At 40.2% G+C, this 22,821-nt stretch overlaps 1 protein-coding gene across 2 annotated transcripts in view; it reads right to left on the bottom strand.

Annotated features, from left to right (window-relative positions):
- Nucleotides 1-527: 527 nt before the first annotated feature.
- Nucleotides 528-22,821, bottom strand: part of atad2 (ATPase family AAA domain containing 2) — a 54,937-nt gene continuing 32,643 nt past the window's right edge. For both annotated transcript variants that reach the window (XM_033019083.1, XM_033019082.1), the window contains exons 13-28: nt 22,582-22,670; nt 20,465-20,624; nt 19,764-19,854; nt 18,927-19,241; nt 17,397-17,526; nt 15,142-15,328; nt 10,752-10,937; nt 8,702-8,837; nt 7,114-7,310; nt 6,146-6,305; nt 5,146-5,268; nt 4,780-4,926; nt 4,009-4,431; nt 2,686-2,822; nt 2,020-2,148; nt 528-814 (exon numbers count right to left, since the gene is read on the bottom strand). In XM_033019083.1, the coding sequence (XP_032874974.1) occupies nt 776-814; nt 2,020-2,148; nt 2,686-2,822; nt 4,009-4,431; nt 4,780-4,926; nt 5,146-5,268; nt 6,146-6,305; nt 7,114-7,310; nt 8,702-8,837; nt 10,752-10,937; nt 15,142-15,328; nt 17,397-17,526; nt 18,927-19,241; nt 19,764-19,854; nt 20,465-20,624; nt 22,582-22,670 (2,649 nt within the window). In that variant the 3' untranslated portion in view covers nt 528-775. The remainder of the gene's footprint in view (nt 815-2,019; nt 2,149-2,685; nt 2,823-4,008; nt 4,432-4,779; nt 4,927-5,145; nt 5,269-6,145; nt 6,306-7,113; nt 7,311-8,701; nt 8,838-10,751; nt 10,938-15,141; nt 15,329-17,396; nt 17,527-18,926; nt 19,242-19,763; nt 19,855-20,464; nt 20,625-22,581; nt 22,671-22,821) is intronic.

Raw genomic sequence — 22,821 nt, 5'->3', positions numbered from 1 at the left:
GTTGAGGCCAGTTCATTGGCTATATTTAAGAGGGAGTTAGATGTGGCCCTTGTGGCTAACGGGATCAGGGGGTATGGAGAGAAGGCAGGTACAGGATACCGAGTTGGATGATCAGCCATTATCATATTGAATGGCGGTGCAGGCTCGATGGGCCGAATGGCCTACTCCTGCACCTATTTTCTACGTTTCAATAACAAGGACTCGTACAAAATTAGCATGGATGGATAGGATAGTGAGAGACACGTCTCCAGGACATCCAGAAGTCATGGGTTTAAGGTGAGCTGTGTTAAAAGGGAAACTGAGGAAGATTTTTTTCACCCAGAGGATGGTTGAAATCCTGGCACATTTCAGAAAGATTCTGGACCAGGACCAGAATTGCCACAGCATAGTAGGCCGTTCACCAAGTACTGAAAATGTGATAAGTAATAGATACTTAACGGTCAGCAAGGAAATGGTGAATCAAAGGGCCTAACTGTGCTTTAGGCATCTACAGCTTTAATATTGCAGCGTTAATAGGAGGAACCACATTCTTTAATCAAAATTTATTTTACTCAAATTACAAAATATAGCAATTATAAACATAGCAAAAGCTTCAGTTCAACATAACACTTCATTTTTGCTGGAATATATTTACATTCAAGATATAACTTGCTTTGGTAAATAAATGTGAATAGCTTTAAATTGTTATAACCATTAACATTATATTAAAAAAACTGGAACCTGTCCAAAACAGGGACTAGAAACTCTATTCAAAGTACATTCATATTCAGAGTGATCAAGACTGACTTATCTTCCTCACTTCATTTTCCATTTCCTACAGGACAGAAGAAAAATAAAACAATAAGGCGATGATATTCACTTCCATTCATTCCAAAATGTAACTGTTGTAACTTCAAAATATTAACCAAGAACAAAATGTTCAGAATCAACATTTTCACACGAGCATAAAGTTAAATATCTGAAGGTGTAGTTCCACACATAGGAACATTAGTCAGTCAATTATTTCACGTGCCTTCAATGCAAGTCTATTCTCAGCCAACTTTCATTCATATATTGGATAAACAAAATGCTGGAGTAACTTTAGAGGGATGGGCAGCATCTCTGGGTAGAAGGAATGGGTGATGTTTTGACTTACTCCAGTATTTTGTGTCTATCTTCAGTGTAAACCAGCATCTGCAGTTCCTGCCAACATACTTCAATCATATCTTTCTTTCACCTACTGTCTAGGTTCTGCAGTGAAAATGACAGCCAAATTCTCCTCTAAACCCAGAAAAGTTTTAGGCAATTTAATTTTGCACCAAACACCAGAGATCTAAACCGGTTATATAGAGAGCAAAACAGCATTTAAAAGCCATTTGGACATGTACATGCTTAGGGATGATTTAGAGGGATATGGGCCAAATGCAGGTAAATGGGACTCGCTTAGATGGGGCAACTTGTTTGACATGGACAAGTTGGGCCAGATGTGTTTCGGTACTCTAGTACTCCAAGACTATGACTACAGTGAATTTCAGACCCATATACATCTCAAATCTAGCTAATGAAATGAGGGAGCTTTAGCTTTGTGACGGGCTATGAGATGGCCATGGATACAAGAAAAAGGGAAATGATTTGCAAAAGTAATTGTCAAGATATTTTTTAATACTATTTACAGAAGAAACTATCCTTCCGCCTTTCCTCCCCTCTTTCCATACTTCTGCATTTGCTTAAAACATTTTATTTATATTTCTTATTCCAACAAAAATTAACTTTGCTTGCTTTGTGAATGCTGCCGACCCGAGTATTTCCAATCTTTCCCAGAGATACTCTTTCCAATCCAAGTTTATTTCTAAAAACATTTTAGTCACCCACCAGCAATACAAAACATTTACTGATTTGAGTGTGTAATCTGTCAAAAGGAGATGAATTCATCCTACCATGCACCCAAATTGTAGCACAGTAAAGCTATTAAATACTAATTGTCTAGATGCAAACGGTGAGTGCATATCTGTTTTGAATTTATAGGACCCAGCAACTTACATTTATTAACATTGTCTTATCAAACTCTTTACGATGGCAATAGATGCATTGACTGAGTACTGCATACAACTTTTCAAGATGAGTTACAGTGAATCCTTCACTTTTCAGAGTAATCCATTTCCAGAGATTCTGCAGGTGAACCAGATTAAAGAACACATTTAATTTTCAATGATGATTTAGCAATCAAAAAGATCATACTTGAATGGATTCTACAGATATCTTGAGTTAAACATGCAGTTTCCACACAACTAGTTAAAGTTGTAGAATAATAAATCGTAGGGTAAAAATAAAAGATAATGAACAATTGCCATTACAATCAATAGAGGTCATCCTCCATGCAAATGCCTTAGAAAACACTAAAGTCATGTGACTGTTATGTGGATTACTTGACATTTCTCCAGGTTTTATTTAAATTTGCGTACTGGAAAATATCTGGTAAAATAAATTCTATTGTTGAACTTCAACTAAAAAAAAAATACAGAAAATTTACATTTTTTACATCATAAACAGTAAATAAATGTTCCTGCGAGTTTCAGGCTTTTACTTTTTGAGGGAATATATAGATAATGAAAACTCAAGGTTAATGTAGTTAACAAAACAATAAACAAATCATTAAAAAAGCTAATTTCAAATGCTGATAGCGATGGTTTGTTCCCCGTAACCTACCATTAGCCTTACATGATCTACTATTACGGGAGTAGTATGATCAGAAAGGACCATCATTGCCTTCTCAACATTAATGTGTTGCTGTTGTTCGACCTGGACTCGCTTGCTTCGGGTCATATGTGAAATAGAGCAATCATCTGGGAGATGAAATACAAAGAGCAACTTTAGAGTGGTATTCAACTTTCTCCCATCATCTTGATGGCCATTATTAATTTAACTTCTAAAAAGCATTTATCACATCATTTACCAACCCCCTCATTCAAAGTTGCATATGTTGCCAAAAATGTGGCAAAGACACAAAACACAATAACTATTTCAACCCATTTCACATTGTTAGGAACATGCAATTAGCAGAAATCAGCAATTACATGACAGAAGAAATATTTAGAAGGACAACATAAAACATTAGTCCTAGGTCTAGTTCCATGCATTCATACAACAAAGCAGCACAAGATGATGTCAGAAGCTATGTCCAGCATTCCTTCCTAGCCGAGAGAAGAATGGATAACATGCAAATAAGGGCAAGCACTATTTGTATGGTACAGGAAAGTCTAATTTCAAAATTAACTATCTTTTGAAATAGCCTGGCAGGGCATGACAGCAGGCAGCTTACCACCACTTTCAAGGGCAATTAGAATAGGCAACAATTGATGGCCTTACCATGGGTGCCCACATCCTGTTAATAAAAATAATGCCGATACTTATTCTCAGCACGAGCCTAACAAGCAGTGAATGCTCGACATCTATTTTAGGTGGAATTGAAAAAGGACTAATGCAGAACTTGGACTTCTTTATGATCAATGCAAGTGCAATGAAATAAAACTCAGGTCATTATAAATAACCCAATTACTCTTTCTGATGCTTATGAATACAGCACTGAGCAGCTAATTACTTAAATTCTTCAGTTGTTACCAAGGCAAATGCTGCAGTGAATTTTCACACAAACCCAATAGCAATGTGCTAAGCTAACAAACTGTGGGGTAGAAATGGCATGGGCCACCAGAAATCTCCTGCGCACTGTTCTTTGAACATTGCCGTATTTTTTATTTTTACTAGTACCATGTTCACAAATACAAATTATTTACACATGATTCATGCAATTTTATTATTTACAAGATTAAAAGTGCTTACATATTATTGTTTTAACAAGCCTTTTGATTTCTCAAAACACAAATTAATTCGTGTTAGCAATAAGCAAAAGCACATTCAAATTTCATGAGCCTTCTCTCTCCCAAACCACTGAGGAATGCATAGCTCATCCCAAAAAAGATAGCCAAAATAATTACTCAATTGTAGTACTTCCAAATATAAATATACACAAACCTGGGGAATGATATGGTTTGTCTCCCTTCTTTTCCCTGTGCTCACTTGTTACAAGTTGCTGTTTTTTATGACAATCCCCATTACCCAGTTCATTTTCTTCCCATTTTGTTTCATTGGTACAAAGCTTTTTCTTCTTGCATAAACTTTCACCGGCAGATATAAGTGTGTCAGGCTGCTCATCAGTGATCTCCTCAGTTAATTTTACATGGCTATACCCATTATGGAGACGTTGCTTTTGAGTTTCCAGGAAGACATCTTTGTTGTAGTGCGTCTCATCTAGTCTTGAATCATGGTGATTTTCTGTACCCTCAATTACATCTTCACCGTCAGCGTCCTCAGAAATACTGTTTTGTGTAGACCTCTTGCGTTTATATTTATATATGCCACGATACCACCTACTTCGATATCTCCTTTTTGAATGAGCTACATAAATAAAGTATTTTGTTACTGCATACCAGAATAATAAGCAATACAACTCTACTAATAATCAATAGACATTATGTAGTTATTTATAGATGGATTGTTATTTTAAAATGATCAAGTTACCATAAGGGTTGTATCAAAGTGTTTTAATATTGGAAGAAATTATTGATAAATTGAGACCAAGAGAGTATTTGAAAACAAGGATGAGAAATTAAAATCAAGGGAGCACTTAATCACATCTACCAGTTTAAATTCATACAATTTTAGTGCAAAAATGAGAATATTTCTAGTGTCCATTGATAGAAAAGCATTTAAAAAGAAATTTATAAAATTTCAGGCAACACTCACATGAAGTTGAAGGTGTACTTGAAGATACCGGTGAGGATAACTCAATTCTTTGAGAGGAATACTCTGGATCTAGCTTTTTATTCTCTGTGGTAAAATTCTTTGGTAGCACGTGATAAAATGTGGGTGCATATTTGGAAGAGTAACAACCTACAACAATAAATCACGTTTAAAGAATTGCACAACATAAATTCATAATTCACATTTTCCCCTCTAATGGAGGATTTAGCACATCAAAACATTCAGTTAATGTTGGCAAGTATCTGGAAGTTTCAAACATATCCGTTTCCACTACAGATAATCAGAGAAGATTTTACTGCAGACTATGTTGGATTTCAATTTTAAACTGGTTAAAGAAAAGTATTGTACCTCTGTTTCTTCGGGATTCTTGAGTTTCTTCACAGAGTTTTTCAAATTCTTCATCAAGTTCGGATTTCATAATTGCATAGGCAGTGTCTTTCAAAGAACAGGCTCGGTGTCTGATCATACGATCTTAAAAGACAGTATTACATTACTCATTGTCTAGAAGCATTAGTTAGCTACATTTACATTCCACTTTTGCTACAAGGGAAAAATCATTAGAGTCCCATAAAGGCCTCATTGTTAAAATGACCGTTGGATTAAATTGAATAAATTCATCTACAATGTAATAATGCACTACTTAAAGAGCTCTACACTTAATTTACAACACAGAAGTCCAACAATTAATTGAAAATAACCAGTTCAAATACTTGTATCATCCCCGAAATCTCCAAGCCTGATGCTCTCCATATTTTACATAATACATGCAAGGAAGTCAAAGTTAACTAAGACTTCCAAGAGAGATTTGATTCAAAATGCGGGGGGGGGTCAAAATGAAGACATGCAGTGTTATTGTATGCATGTGCTCCCCAGACAGACTGATAAACTGGCTTAAGGTGGCAAATCTAATCCACTCTAATTGGTCACGGCATAGATTTTCTTTAGAGGCATGGGGAGATGGGGGGCAGAATATTGAACATATTCAAATCAATCAAAGATTTAATTAGCCTTCAAGGGAGTCCAGTGGCATAGGGATGGATGGAGTGCTGGAAAGTGACATTGAGGCTAAAATTGGGTTAACCATGGTCTTATTGAATGTCACAGCATGCTTGAAGGGCTGACTGGCCAACTCCTGCTTCCATTTTTTATGTCACCTCTAATGATATAGAATTGAACCAATCGCTAAGAGAACAATCAATGTTCTTGCCAGCACAAAATCATAGCAGCTAATGTTCCCAGATCAAGCAGCATCTTTGTAGCTCATGGATAGGTGTCATTTTGGGTCCAGACCCTTCCTCAAACCCTTTGGTAGTATTCAATAAAACAGATTTTCTCATTTGTTCCTTACCAGCAGGATCTCTATCCGGATTATACTCCAGTGCATTATTGCAGATCAACTCTACGTCATGCAGATAGTCTTTTACAGTCATGTATTTATGCAGATCAATGTTTGACATTATGGTCGAGAGATCCATTGGCTGTTTTATAACAGTGCAGTAGTCTGAAACCTAATAGAAAAAGTTAATTTTACGAGTTCTATAAAACGCAAAGAAACATTTACAGGCAAAATATCAAACTTTTTCCCAGCAAGGGTGATCTTATCAAATAAGCCAATGACCAGGATTATACCACCCTTAATAAACAATAATAATACATCTTCATCTCCTTTATTACCCAGGAAAGTAAATTCATATCAGTAATTGACTGCTTCCAAAAACTGGCTCATTGAAGTTGGCCAATGTCAGCAGTTTATTCTTAAGACTATGTTCCTCCACAAGGGATCTGTCACATCAGGGGCAAAGGGAGCATTGGTTCAGTTTCTCATTTGATAGTGCAGCACCCCATTGGACTTTGCAGTGGGATAATCACCTTTATCTATCCTGTGTCTGTGGTTGCCATCTGCAAACTCACATTCCTCAGCAGCATTTTTCATTCTCCCTCTACTCTCTCTAATCTCCAAGTTCCTTCAGGAGCGTCTTGTCATCGTCCAAATTTCTCTTCCCTTCTGCATTTAAAACCACCCTCTCTATCTTCTCCATGCCTTCTTTTCTTATTCACGCCCAAAATCCAAAATTTTCTGGCTTCGAACATCAATACCAGCCCTGGTCCCTAGCCCATTTCCCCCCCCCAATGTTTTTTAATGTTTCTGAGCTCTGGGAATGTGAAAGGCACTTGATGAATATGTCTGCTTTACTTAAATTAAACTATAATAGTTCAGCTTGTCATGTGTCCACAAGATCCAATGACATTTTCTCCACTATAAAATTTGAACATGCACATGGGATGACATGCTACACCAAGGTCAACAACAAATACCTCCTCTACATCGACGGGCTTGGTGAATGCTCTAAAACGTTTGTCGTTTGACAGTCTGTGCGTGACTTCTCGAAGGAAGAGCCTGAGCTCCCGTAAAGTGCCTTCCTCCTCCTCTTCTATCTGCTTCAGCTCCATCTCAGAGAGACGCTGGGGTTCTGGTGGTGGTGCAATTGGAAGGACTTCCAAAGCCTGAAGGACTAAGGTGATTTAAAATTTGATTAACATTCACACCAACGTCACTGCTGGAGGACAGTAGAGCAACTGCAAAACATTTGAAAATGTTATTTTTCCAAAAAAACAGATTTTACACTGAAACAAGATTGGGAATGGGGCAGTAGTTTTCAAATAATACATGAATTAGTAGACTCTCTCAAGAAAGCAATGATAGGTAGGATAATTTAAGCAAATTGGTTTTATACCAGTGTTTCCAAGATCCTCCAGTTAAAACAAAAATGATTCCAAAATGGATTGAAAGGCTAGATGCCAATTGGACATTTCATCTAATTGGAATGATGGAACAGTCTTGATCGGGGGGGGGGGGGGGGGGGGGGGGGGGTAGCAGTGGATAACAAGTCAAGCATTCAGGTCTGAGATGAACAATCTCTTTACACATGAAGGTTGGAAATATTCTGAATTCTCTACCTCAGAGACATGTGGATGTTCAGTTATTGAAAATATTCAAGATAGTGATCAGTAAATCTGTGAATGTTTAGGGAATATGTCAAAGTGGGAAAGCAAATAAGTCACAGGATCAACTGTGCAGACTTAAGGCCATAGTCCTCACTCTTTCTGTAAAAGTATAATACTGCAGATTCTGCAATATGAAGTAGAACAACTAAGTCTGTGGAAAGAGTTAACATTCCTGAACCTCACGGCAATAACCTATGATGTTGCATTCCAGGGAGATGAGCTTAGCCAAGTGAGAGCAAGGCTCAACTGGTCTTGTGGTCCAGCAATGGTTAGCTGAACCAGATGTGCACCATAGTTACCAAACCTTCAGCTCTTTAACTTAGTCATGTGGACAAGAGTTATATCAGGAAAGGACGAAAGATGGTGCTGGAACAGAACTAAACGTGGTCAGTATGCAATTGATGAATTACTGCAGTAAATCTGTGTGAAGTTTATTCTCAAAGATGCAGAAGAGAATTGGAAGGGTGAAGCAGGTGTCAAGAAATAAAAGTATGTGATGAAAGATGACCTTGGTGGTTGGAATGGAAGGGCTATCAGAAATGGTGCTGTGATAAAGGTAACGGCCAATTGTATGTGGAAGAAAAGAGTGGTGGGGTTGAGGCGGAGAAAATAGCTGGGCAGTAAGCTCACTAAATTGAAGTGTGTTTGAAATGACGGTGGATGGCAGGGCACTGATTGCGGCAACTGCAGGAAATGGCTGAAGATAATTGGGTGAAGGCTACTCATTACATGGCCAAGTAGTCTTTATGACACACACCTTACCCATTTCCTTGGGGTACATACCAACCTCCAATTCACTAGACCCGTTTACCTTGAAAGTTCAAAATCCTTAAAATTCCATTAAAGCAACTGTTTAAAATATCAGTTAGTGAAAATCCCAAGATCAGCTTCAACTTACTAGCTTTCCTTTTGGATGAAGGGGGCTTTGCAGCCTGTTTCAGTATTAGGTCTTCAAAAAAACTCTTTCTTTCTTCAGAGTTAGGAAGTGGAACATTGAAAACCTCTCCAGAAAGGTGGGCAAACAGTTCTTTTACCTTAAAAGATAAAGGCTCAATTAAAAAGCAGATTAAAAGTAAAATGTTTGGTCATGTTTTAAATCAGTAATCAGAAGGCCATTAAACTTCCAAGAATAATTATCTATTAAAATGACCTATACACCGATTCAATCACATCCTTCTGTACTTTGTTTTTATACATCATTTGTTCAATAATTCGAATCAAACCAATGCTGCAAAATTACTATTCTTTCCCTGCACTATTTCAATTACATGACAAGGTGAAGTGCAAAGTAAGCATTATATTGAAGGTATTCAACCGCTGTGTTTAATTTAGAGAGCATAGGGGTAGTTAGAATATTGATTATTGGCAAGATAATTATATTTCTCCTCAAGGAACTAGATACCAGAAATCAGAATTAAAGATACACAAAATGCTGGAGTAACTCAGCGGGAACAATTACCAGAATTCAAGGCCCATTCAAATACCACAATCTAGAACAAAATAATCAAAAATAGACCACCAGGTGGCGCCGTCAGCGATGGCACCTTCGCCAACAGTCACTGTCTTATCGTCTTTTTTTTTGTTATTTTTAGTGTTTCAAAAGTATGTGTTAATGTTTTCTGGCTTGTTTTATGTGGGGGGCCAGGGGAAACTTTTTTCAATCTCTTAAGGGCCTGTCCCACTTACATGTCCTTGGCATGCTAGTTACGCGACCTCGTGGTCGTGTTGAGCCGCGACGGTCCTGCGAAGGTCGGGCGCAACTTCATTTGACCGCACAGCCGTCTGGAGCACATGATGTCATTTGAAGATGGACACAAAATGCTGGAGTAACTCAGCGGGACCGGCAGCATCTCTGGAGCGAAGGAATGGATGATGTTTCGGGTCGAGACTCTTCTTCAGTCTGAAAGAAGGGTCTTGACCCGAAACATCACCCATTCCTTCTCTCCAGAGATGCTGCCGGTCCCGCTGAGTTACTCCCGCATTTTGTGTCCATCTTCAATTTTCTTGGCCTCGCTCTGGGAGTAGAAGTGGGGGCGGATCCGGGCCGTAACGGCCGTGAGCCCCAGGCCGAGTTGGCGTTCGTTTGTCTGCTTCTGCTGCTGTTGAAGGTGAAACGCGCCAGGGTCTTTGGCCTGTCCCACTTTGGCTATCAGTTCCGCGACAGGCCGTTGGAGCGCGAAGATTTTGTTCGCTACAAAACTTTCGGAGCACACAACTACATACCCCTCCGCGCTTCTCAGTGGGACAGGCCCCGCGCAGCCATACAATGCCCGTGCGTCTCAACGCGACCATGAGGTCGCGTAATTTGCGTGCCAAGGACACATAAGTGGGACAGGCCCTTTACCTTGCAGGAGATGCGATTGTTTTCCGGATCGTATCGCCAATCGTTCTGCGACCTAATATCATGGAGCTGGAGGCCTTGCTCAAGACTGACTTTGAGCCCCATCGCGGGGCCGTGGGCTTACCATCGGAGTCTGCGATCCCTTGCCTGGGATCGACACTCCAACATGGGGATTTCAACATTGAGGAGCTCGCAGTCTCAGGTAGAAACCGACGTCGGGAAGTTCCAAAGTCACAGGAGGTTCGATCAGCCCCACCTGGGGTCCGATCGGCTGGTGCGGGGAGCTGAGATCCCCCCGATGCGGGGGCTTGATCACCCTGATGCAGAGGGCCCAATGCTGGCAACAGGAGCCTAGATCGTCCCTTCAATGGAAGGTTCGAGTGCCCTGACCGCGGGGGAACAAAGAAAGGAAGATTGAACTTTTTTTGCCTTACATTACAGTGAGGAATGTGGGGGAATCGCTGTTGTGGATGTTTATGTAAAAAATGTGGGTGTCTTGTTGCTCTTTATTAGTATGACTGTATGGCAAATCAAATTGCTCATATGTTGCAAAACATACTTGGCTAATAATCAACATTATGATTATGTTGATTAAATGAACATTTACCTCTTCTGCCAGTTCATTTCGTAGAACATCACATGTTGCAAGCAGCAAGATTGGGGTAAATGAGGGAATATCTTGAAGTAATGAAATGAATGTTGCTCTTAAGGTTTCTCCAACTGATTCCCACCATTGATCGATGTGAGGAATGTACAGTATACTTGGGGCTGTCCTTCGAGCTTCTCGGAACAACTAAATGCATCAACATAATTGAGTAAAATTAAAGAGTGCATAATGATCATCCTGGGTCTAAAATTACATTGCTAGTAACATAAAATTACATAACTGTTCACAACCTATCAGAATCTGACATCCTAACCACACCTCCAATCAAGGTTCTAACAGTTCCATATACCTGGATTTTTAAAGCACATACACATTACTTAAGTTTGATTTTATGAAGCCAATTTCTAAGACTAGATTTCACATATTGATGCTTTTACTACTGAGGTTTGCTGTTTGTAGCAACTTTGATAGCTGGATGAAGGGGAACCATAAACTTTATTGTGGCCTTTCCGATCACCATATCTAGAACATGCGTGGCAAAGTTTAAAGCAGATATATATATATTTTAAATTGAGGATGGTGTGTGCCTGTGGCTTTTAGAAGATTTCTATATAGGCACATCAATATGCAGAGAATGTCAGGAATTGATCATGTGCAGGCAGATGAGATTAGTTAATCTTTGGCATCATGCTCGGCACAATTATTGTAGGCCGAAGAGCCTGTTCCTGTGCTGTACTGTTCTGTGTTCCATCTTTTATTAAAGAGCAGAAGTGATTGATTGACTGTTAGAAAGACCATATTCTGGATTCCAAGTAGAAATTGGAGGAACTCTGAATAAACCAGATCAGCAATGCAATTTCTTTCTTTCACAAATGTAAAGCCATATATCCACAAGTCACATCAGTCAAGCCTGCAAGTTACCATTGCGTATATAGGGTATTAACACTTGAATGCTGTTCCACGGCTAGGGTATAATGTTAGCCAAAGCCACCATTTTCTGGGTAAGGAACAAAGCTAAGTGAAGGTGGACAGTTTTCTCATAAAAACCACAACGAATATATGCAAAGTGACTTTTTCTTATGGGACTTGCTTTTACATGAAGGTTGGAAGTTTCACTGCCCTTTTGTTTTTAAAGTATTACACTTCAGTATTCATAGGGAATTCAGATCTCAATGTTGTTGGGTTTCAAAAACCATTATTTTTGCACAGATCTTTTAACTGCTTTCATTTCCTTTCCCCAACTCTCCTAAATAAACCAGGGCACATTATAATTTAGAGGATGCAAACAGGGTAAACAGAACAAGAATGGAGATGCACTTCACAATGTTTAACTTTAAGTCATTATGTTTAAGTGACCGTAATTTAAATTATATATCCTTTATGCATCATTCTGCATCTTACTGGGAAAATATATTCTGCTGTTTACAAACCAAGTTAGACCACTGCAACAAAGTTAACCTACTGTATGGATGTGAATAACAGAAGTACAGTGCCCTCCATAATGCTTAGGACAAAGAACCATCATTTACTTATTTGCCTCTGTACTCCACAATTTGACATATGTATTACAAAAAAAAAATTAAAAATCACATGTGGTTAAAGTGCACATTGTTAGATTTTAATAAAGGCCATTTTTATACATTTTGGTTTCACTATGTAGAAATTACAGCAGTGTTTATACATAGTCCCCCCATTTCAGGGTACCATAATGTTTGATCCAATGTCATGTAAATGAAAGTATTCATGTTTAGTGTTTTGTTGCATATCCTTTGCATGCATGGGCGGAAATCCTGGAGGGGGGGGGGGGGCATGTTTTGAGAGGTAGGGGACAACCCCGCCCCCCCCCCCCCACATGTTTTGTAATCTGGATTTTGAAATTAGGTAAAAAAATCTATTAAAAATCTCCGCTTTCCACAAGACACCAATTGTGTTTTGACCTTCAAGTATTACTGAAGGTATTCACGGAGAATTTCTTAAAACTGTCTGATGCGGGTACAATTACCATTTGAACTAATTGGATGTATTGGTGGACGGGAAAGATTTAAACGGGTCAGGTCATTAAGGGCTCCGGTTGAACCGGTTTCCTGGCTGACTTGCAGGTAAGTCCCACATTCATGTTATTTAGTATTTTTTCCCCATCTCGCTCTCTCTCCCCTCCAAGGTTGGTTCTTCTGTTTGCCTTTATTTGCATCAGTTTTATTTGTTTAAGTGTTATTTACCACATTGTAGCTTTTGAAAGATTCAAGCGGGTATCAGTCGCTTTAAGGTCTGAATTGGCCTGTTCACGGGGCCTTTCATCGCCCGGCGTGGCTTAAAATCGGCCGCAGGATCTGCACCCTGCGGTCAGGCAGTCAAACTGTTGCGTCGAAGTTGATGTTGAAGCCCCCGCCGAGCAATAGAAGATCCCGTGGCCGATTTTAAGCCGCGCCGGGCGATGAAAGGCCCCGGGACGATTTAAGCCTCACGATTTGGGGCAGACTAAGCTGCTGTTGCTGGAGTTCGGAGTCGCTCACCAAACAGGTCAGCTCCCGATGTTACCGTCCACAGGGCCCACGGCCCACGGCCGAAGCAGTGTGTGTGCGGCCACCAAGAAATTGTGTTCCATGTTTTGATAGCGATTTCCGCCCGTTTGCATGAAATGACTGCTTGAAGTCTGCGATTCATGGACATCACCTGTTGCTGGGCGTCTTCTCTGGTGATGCTCTGCCAGGTCTGTATTGCAGCCATTTTCAGCATGCTATTTTTGGGGGCTAGTCCCCTTCAGTTTTCTCTTCAGCATATAAAAGGCATGTCAATTGGGTTCAGATCGGGTGATTGACTTGGCCACTCAAGAATTCACAATTTTATAGCTTTGAAAAACTCCTTTGTTGCTTTAGCAGTATGTTTGGGCTCATTGTCTTGCTGTAGAATGAATCGCTGGCCAATGAGTTTTGCGGCATTTGTTTGAACTTGAGCAGATAGGATGTGTCTATACACTTCAGAATTCATTATGCTACTACCATCAGCAGTTGTATCATCAGCCAGTACCTTCAGCAGCCATAGATGCCCAGGCCATAACACCCCCACCACTGTGTTTCATAGACGAGGTGGTATGCTTTGGATCTTGGGCAGTTCCCTCTCTCCTCCATACTTTGCTCTTGCCATCACTCTGATACAAGTTAATCTTCATCTTATCAGTCCACAAGACCGTTTTCCAGAACTGTAGTTGCTCTTTTTAGTACTTCTTGGCAAACGGTAGCCTGGCCATCCTATTTTTGTGGCTATCCAGTGGTTTGCATCTTGCATTGTAGCCTCTGTATTTCTGTTCATGATGTTTTCTGCGGACAGTGGTCATTGACAAATCCACACCTGACTCCTGAAGAGTGTTTCTGATCTATCAGACAGGTGTTTGGGGATTTTTGTTTATTCTAGAGAGAATTCTTCTGTCATCAGCTGTGGAGGAGTTCCTTGGCCTGCCAAAATCTTTGTGATTAATAAGCTCACCAGTGCTCTCGTTCTTAATGATGTTCCAAACAGTTGATTTTGGTAAGCCTAATGGCTTTGACTTTCATTGGCACAACTATGGTCCTCATGTTGATAAACAGCAATAAAAGTTTCCAAAGGTGATGGAAAGACTGGAGGAAAGACGAGGTGCTGAGAGCTCTCTTATACCCGCATTAAGGAGGCAATTAAACACACCCGAGCAATTACAAACACCTGTGAAGCCATGTGTCCCAAACATTATGATGCCCTGAAATGGGGGGGGGGGGGGGGGGGGGGGGGGGGGACTATGTGTAAACACAGCTGTAATTTCTACATGGTGAAACCAAAACGTATAAAAACACCTTTTTAATAAAATCTGACGATGTGCACTTTAACCACATGTGATTTTTTTCTATTACAAATCTCAAATTGTGGAGTCAAATAATTAAATGATGGGTCTTTGTCCCAAACATTATGGAAGGCACTAGTTTTAAATATATAATTTTACACGTGACCCAGAGTAGAAACCCAGACAAAACCCCTCAAATAAAATCCTTTCCAGAAATCACACAAGCATACAGGTGTCAGATGTTATGGGGAGAAGACAGGAGAATGGGGTTAGGAGGGATAGATCAGCAATGATAGATTGACGGAGTAGACCTAATGGGCCAAATGGCCTAATTCTACTCCTATTCCGTATGACCTAATGATTGACTTATCAATGGACAAAGAAAACAAAAGTACAAGTTGAGTAACTGCAAGAATGACTTTTATAAGCTATCCCTAAATAATTGAATTTACAAGCACCTTTAAAGGAATTATGTATGATCACCTCATTGAAAGAACCCAAACTAAAATGTTTCATTTGAACACCAAGAGTTTCCATTAAAATATATTTCCAGAGCATAAAAACTACACATAATCGTACCATTGCACAGGTTTCTTCAGGTGATGTGGTACTAACACCATATAACACTGCAAGATCTAGTGTATGTACTGCATATTTCTCCATATCATGAAGCAATGCAGGGGCAAGATGAGAACTCTGACCTGAACCCCGTACCCCGGCCAGCAGTAGCCTTGGTCTGTAAGATGTTGGCTGGTGATAGGCACACCTAATGATAGACGAGATATTCATGAATATTTCTTCAAAAATCAGCAGTGTATGTTTAAGATATTTAAAGCAATAATTCAGCGAAGGCCAAAAACATTTGATAAGTCATTTACAATCTATAACTGCAGATTTTTTAAATTAAATCAGGGCCAAGTTTAAGTGAAGTTCAAAAATTCAGTGATATTAACAACACGGTAACAGCTCCATCTGTTGACATGTTTTACTCAGTGTCATAACATTTCACATTTATAAGTAAAATTGTTTGGGAATGGTGGATACAAAAAAGGCTACATTTTGTCCTGAAATTCATAATTCCTTTAAAATTCTTAGAATGTGAGAACTGTCCATGTAAACCCATGCTGACCAGGATGGCATGCACCCCATCTCCCAGATCTGTGCTCTGCAACATACTTGGGGCTTAACCATTTTCTGTGCAAGCCCTGCCCTCGCTTGACACACCTATGTGTAACAGCTCACACTTTTCAGAAATCCCACTTGCCTTTCCTTTGCGCACCTTCCCAAGGTCTAGATCTTGTTGTAAAGTTAGATATCCTTCCTCACAGCCCACTGCACCTGTGTGTCATCTGCAAATGTACTAACAATGCTAACTACATTAACAATGTAGATGACAAACAGCATTGGACACCGAGCACAGACCACTGCGGCATGCCACTGGTCATGTGCCTATAATCAGAAAAACAACAGACCCTTTGACTCTGCTTCAAGCCAATTTTGAATCCAATTAGCTAGCTCACCTTAATTCCCATGTGATCTAGCCTTCCAGACACTAGAAGGCTGGGATGTGGAACTTTAAAGGCCTTGCTAAAGTCCGCATAGTTGACGACCACTGCCCTGCCCTCAATCCTTAGTTCTTAAGTGACAAGAGCAGAATTAAGCCATTCAGAGCATCAAGTATACACTGCCATTCAATCATGGCTGACCTAACTCTTCCTCAACCCTATTCTCCTGCCTTCTCCCCATGACCCCTGACACCCGTGCTAATCTTGATGGCTTCTTCAAAGATAAACCATCAGATATGTGAGAGACCCTTTCTCACACACAGCCATAGAGACTATTCCAAAATCAGTGCTTATCCAAATGTTGGTAGATCCCTTAGAGACCCCTCCAGCAACTTTCCCACCACTGACATCAAGCTTCATTCCCTCACTTGTCCTTGCTCCCCTCCTGAAATAATGGTACATTACTTGTCACCCTAGTGTTTCAGAACTTCAACGTTTCCACACACTTTAGAGATTCAGCGCGGAAACAGGCCCTTCGGCCCAATGAGTCTGCACTGATCAACAATTACCCCGTACACTCGCATTATCCTACTCAAGGGACAATTTACAATTAATGAAGCCAATTAACCTGCAAACCAGTACATATTTGAAGTGCGGGTGGAAACTGGAGCACCTGGAGAAAACCTACACGATCACAGGGAGAACGTACAAACTCCGTACAGACGGCATCCAGGATCGAACCCAGTTCTCTGGCGTTGTAAGGCAGCAACTCTACTGCTGCGCCACTGTGCCGTCCCGATTCACATATCACTATGAATTTTGAAATATTTGTTTTATAGGGAAACAGGAAATGTGTGCACAAAATGTACCACACTCAAGAGGTAAGCACCCAGTTAATCTGTTCCTATTAATCCTGGGATAAATGCTAGCCAGAGCACAGAACATCAATTATCCTTGTATATAGCCATGGTACCTTTTACATTTACTTAAGCAGACACAGCTCTGTTTAATGCTGCAACTCTGACAATGCCACACCGGTCGTTAAGTTTTGGGACGATAGAAATGTACATGGGAATTTATAAATGGGAAAAGTTCACAAAAGGCATGATTAAGCACTTCATTTAATTAAAAAAAGACAAAATGAGAAAAATCACCTACAATAATGATTATAGCATTTGAACCAATGGATTTCTCCTTATTTCTCCTAATATTAACTTATTATTAGTGGAAAGTCACATGTCAAGAAAATCCACTTTGTAATATTCATCACTTGCATCTTGAATTCCTGTGGGCAAGTGCAGCTCTATAGAATAGAATAAGTGTACCTACCGGCTGTAACTGAGGAAAGATCCACCATGTGTCTGCTTACTGGCTGTTTTTTGATGTAGTTCATTTTCAAAAGCAGATGGACTTTCGTCATCACTGTAGACACCATCATTAAGTATGTGGCTTAATCCATCTGTTTTAGGAGTAATAAAACAATTAGAGTTTTCCTCACATCAGTCCAACAAATCTGTGTCAAGAACAAAATGAGCAACCAAAACAGCACATTATATAGTCAACACCGTCAAGAAATGTTCTTGTTAAACAGATCCTTGAACGTGAGGCTTAGCTGATTAAATTATCAGCCGAAGTGATGCTGCCTAACCTACCGAGTTCCTCCAGCACTTTGATTTTGGCACTACATTCACTACATTACAGTAGAAAAACATACGAAAGTGCCTCAGAAAAACGTTATTAGATAAAATCTGACATGCAAAATATATGCTCAGGAGATCAAAATCACTGACCAAAGAAGAGGAAGCATGGGCGTCAGCAATTGGCAATATGCAAGAAACCAGAGTCAGAGGAACACAAATATTTGATGACGGTAAGAGATAGAGGCCAAGACCAGGAGTTAATTTGCAAACAAAAAAAACTAGATACTTCAGTCTGAAGAAGGGTCTTGATCCGAAATATCACCTATTCCTTTTCTCCAGAGATGCCGTTCAACACTTTACGTTACTCTAGCTTTTGTATAAAAGACTGATTGGTACTATAAATATTTGAAACTAATAGAACATTGCTGCATTTAATTTTTATTTTTTTTAATTCTCAGAGGGAATAAAGAGATCTGAGGAATCTTTCTTCTCACAACTATGATTATTAGAGTCCACACTTAGAAATTCTGAACCTCCGTCTAATCAGGTGAAGCACACCTAGAAGAAAACCATTCTGGTAACATGACAGTAGGCGCAAAGCAGAAATACAACTCAGCAGAAGTACAATATTTTCATTCAAAGATATATAGATGAAGTCATGAGCAAAAAGACAACCCTGAAATTAAGCTACAGGCAAAATAATAGTGTATGATCACAAATATTTCCTTGCTATTTGTTAGTCTAGACTACTTGCTGTCAGGTGCCAAAAAATGGGAAACATGAACTAATATCCTTACCCGACAACTATAAAAGGTTGAAGACAGAATACAAGATAATACTTGCATGAGCATAGCACAGCTGTAATCTTTATGATCTCAGGACTTCAGTAATCTTACTGGTTTTATTTAATAAATGTGAAACAGGTATAATTTAATACAATGTAACTGAATTATGAAGCTCTGAATGAAATAAACAATTAAATTGATTCTTCTCTACTGAGTGGTTGAAATATGGAATTATGACGTCAAGGAACAATGACCAGACTGGCAAGTATTTGTAAGGGATCTAGGAAAGCTAAAGGATGACAATAGTAAGAGAATATAATTATACAGAAAAAAGGAGTTCTGGAAAGTGCTCATGCGTGCATTAGTATCGGTATGGATCAATTAGTATTAATGGCTTGTCTCTGCAATGTACATTCCATACATTTAATTCTTACCGATCTCGTCATTCTTTTTCAAGTCTTGTCCTGCATGTGGGAAAATCTTTTCCAATACATTTAGAATTCTCTTGAAGGTGTTCTCCAGGAGCGGCCTGACAACAAACGACAGTGCCTGTGCAGGAGAGGTCACTGTTCGCTGAGAAGCAGGTGTGATCTTTTGCATGGCTTTCACAAAATCTCGTGCCATGATGTTTATAGAAGATACATCCAGCAGCAATTTCTCAGTGGTAACATAAATCTGGGGGTACCGGCGACGCAAGGCACACAGGGCAGCTTCAGCACAGACGGATTTAATATCAGCACCACAATAGCCTGTGGTAGAGAACACATTATTTAATTGATGTAAATGTTTCAGGAGGCAATGTAGTTTAAAGAGACACACACACACACACACGACTTGCCGAGAGGACCCGCCTTGTAGGCCCGGCTCGCCCACCACGATCTCTTGCGGGACCAGGAATCCACCCAAAGACTCAAGAGCTCACCCAGTGGCTCGTGGTCGACAGGATCTCGCCCGAAGGGATCGGGAACTCACCCGAAGGCTTGGCAGACGGCGTAACCAGGCACTCGAGAAGTGGGATGCAAGGAGCAAGGGCTGGTTGAAGAGTGAACTGAGGTAATGTCTCCAGCACCTTCAGGTAGGCTGTAGAGGGGGCCCCGTGGCACAAAGATGGCCGGGTGAAGAACATCTGATCGCAAGACCTGCTCCAGTGCATAGACCAACCGAACTTGAAATAATGCGCCAAAAATGGCAGCACCCGCATGTGTAATATATGCAAAATGAATTTCACTGTGCAGTTGCATATGTGACAAATAAAGCACTATTGACCTTACCCACACACTTCTCTGCCAGTTCCTGGAGAAATGCATCTGATGGCTTTGGATTCCAGTCCCTGGTATGAATTTTCAGTATCTCTTTACGGGCCTTTTAGCAAATTGAAAGAAAGGAACATAAATATTTTTAAAGTAAATTTATTTGAGCACTTGAAAATGTATCACTTTGAGTGAAAATTGCAGTGCCATACTTCTGCAAGCCTTTAATTACTCAAACTAAGTTATTTGATCCAAAAAGTGGCATTTGTAATTTAGCACCCTGGGCTAAGAAAATCAGGAATGTTGCCAAAATTACAAGAAGAAAATTGGTGCCATACAACTACAAAGTGAACAAAACTGATTAAGTAAATTGAACTTGAGGCTGAACAGAAACTGTCCATCAATTTCTCAAAACAGAGCAAAGAAAAACTCTACCCCAGCATGCTGTGAGAATCAAACTATCTGTGAAATTCTGCTCCAAGATGAGGTATGGAAAATGCAGATTAAATTAGTCAACATCTGGAACACCATCAAGCCGGTCAAAGTGCAGCTGCTCAAGCTCTGTGGACTGGAATCTACCACAGAAGCCAAATGGCACAGAAATCACAGAAGTACATTGTGCCAGAATAATCAACTCAAACATAATCCTTCCTTTCAGATGCCAGAAAGGAACTTTTTTTTTCATATTAATCAAGATAACTTGTTAATGCTTGAACACTTACATCTCTGTCTGGGAGACCAAAAAGAAATTCTCTATCAAATCGTCCAGGTCTTCTTAAAGCAGGATCAATTGAGTCCATTCTGTTTGTGGCCCCTATCACTACAATCTCTCCTCTACTGTCCAGTCCATCCATCAAAGCCAGCAAAGTAGAAACTATGGAACTGAAAACAACTGTGATGTTAACATTTAACAACATCTTTCCAACTTAAGTCATAAACACAGTCATTGAGGTACAGACTTGCAAATAAAGTTTAAAAATCACTATCATAAAAACTGCAGGCTTATGAAGTTGACATCTCTGTAAACCAAAATAAATATGCTCAACAAGAAAAGTCCATAAATTAATTTAAATTGACTTTGTGCATAATTGCTTATCTATATTACTAAAAGTCTGATCTTGACCACTTCCTGTTTTTCTGTATATTGATTTTAGAAAAAACGCTGCCATTTACGGCCATTTTACTTGGAGTCCCCCTCCGCTAAAGCTGCGTTGCCTTTGGTTTGGAATTGCCAAAGCTGCCTTGCCCAATTAACGCTGCCTTGCCCAATTAACGCTGCCTTGCCCAATTAACGCTGCCTTGCCCAATTAACGCTGCCTTGCCCAATTAACGCTGCCTTGCCCAATTAACGCTGCCTTGCCCAATTAACGCTGCCTTGCCCAATTAACGCTGCCTTGCCCAATTAACGCTGCCTTGCCCAATTAACGCTGCCTTGCCCAATTAACGCTGCCTTGCCCAATTAACGCTGCCTTGCCCAATTAACGCTGCCTTGCCCAATTAACGCTGCCTTGCCCAATTAACGCTGCCTTGCCCAATTAACGCTGCCTTGCCCAATTAACGCTGCCTTGCCCAATTAACGCTGCCTTGCCCAATTAACGCTGCCTTGCCCAATTAACGCTGCCTTGCCCAATTAACGCTGCCTTGCCCAATTAACGCTGCCTTGCCTATACAATTAAAAGTCTAATCTTGACCACTTCCTGTTTGTCCTCTCTATTGATTTTAGAATAAAACACTACGATGTACGGCTGTGATTTTTGGCCATCTTACTCAGTCCCCCTCCACTCATCAGGTGCCGAGGATTTTTCCCATCGATAAAAAAATAAGTGTTTAAAAAATGTTGAGATTCTTTCTCCTGTCAATCACGCCATGAAGGCCACACCCCTTCTTGTGGAAAGGGGAGGAACAATAAAACTCAGAAGTGTGGGCGTGGCTGTCTCTGCTAAATGGAGGAGGGAGAGGTCACGACTCGCTGTCCTTAGTGGCCTTGCACCCTGCTTGAAATGGTATGAAACTGCACTTGAATTTGGTGGCCTTGTACCCTGCTTGAAGTGGTAAGAAACTGCACTTCAATTTGGTGGTCTTGCACCCTGCTTGAAATGGAATTTCAAGGAATAGCCGTGAATCAACTGCCAGCCCACCAGCCGTGAGTGAGTGAGCTGCCAGCACAACAGGCTTGAGTAACTGAGCCGCCAGCCCAAGACTCCATTCGGCTCACAATGTCTATAACTAGCCTTCTGGAAACCAGTCCCTTCAGCCCACAACACCCATACTAGCGCTCCAGAAAGCCCCCCCCCCCCCCCCCCAATCTTGGAATTGGTGGGGAGGTGGAATACTGCGTTGGGGGACCAGCCCTCCCGTATGATGCTGGGACCCAACTGGTCCCACTTAGTCTAGTAAATTAATAGATTTACAGCTCATATCAACCTACATTCGTTGTCAAAACAGGTTTGTTCTTATAACCACAAGAACATTTTATGTATCAAAAATGGGGAAATAAATATCCAAATACAGTTTAATAAAAACATCTAACCATATTAAATATGTTTCTTGCAATGAAATTACTAACCAGCAGAAAGAATATGTTCCTTGATCGCGACTGGTCACTCAAGATAATATTAAATCTTTTACTCCATCTAGGGGCGGCAGTTTTGGATCAGGTCAGGTCAATGGTAAGGATGGGTTTGTGGATTTCCTATTTTATACCCACGCAGATGGCTGCACCATGTACAGCAGTTTCTGTTTCAATGTAATGACACCGACCTCTCAAATATGGAACATGAATCACATCTCTTAACTGTGCAAATAATTTAGCCTCATTTAAAACCCTTTTTGTGCTTACCTATGTATCTGATCCTGTCTGCTAGAACGAACAGGAGCCAAGCCATCCACTTCATCAAAGAAAATAATTGAAGGACGCATAAGATAAGCCTGTAGAAAAAAAGTTGCGTTTGTAGAACTTTCTCAACAAGACTGAAGAAACAAAGTGAGAAATTATGTACCCCCTCAACTGTTTCTATATCAGAAATTGTACAACGAACCATTTGTAAGCAATTGCAATAGAAAGGTTGGAACTGGAAAT

The sequence above is a fragment of the Amblyraja radiata genome, chromosome 4 (assembly GCF_010909765.2).
Source record: "Amblyraja radiata isolate CabotCenter1 chromosome 4, sAmbRad1.1.pri, whole genome shotgun sequence".
Classification (NCBI taxonomy): domain Eukaryota; kingdom Metazoa; phylum Chordata; class Chondrichthyes; order Rajiformes; family Rajidae; genus Amblyraja; species Amblyraja radiata.
The sequence above is the reverse complement of the archived record's forward strand: the minus strand, read 5'-3'. Positions and strand labels throughout refer to the sequence as shown.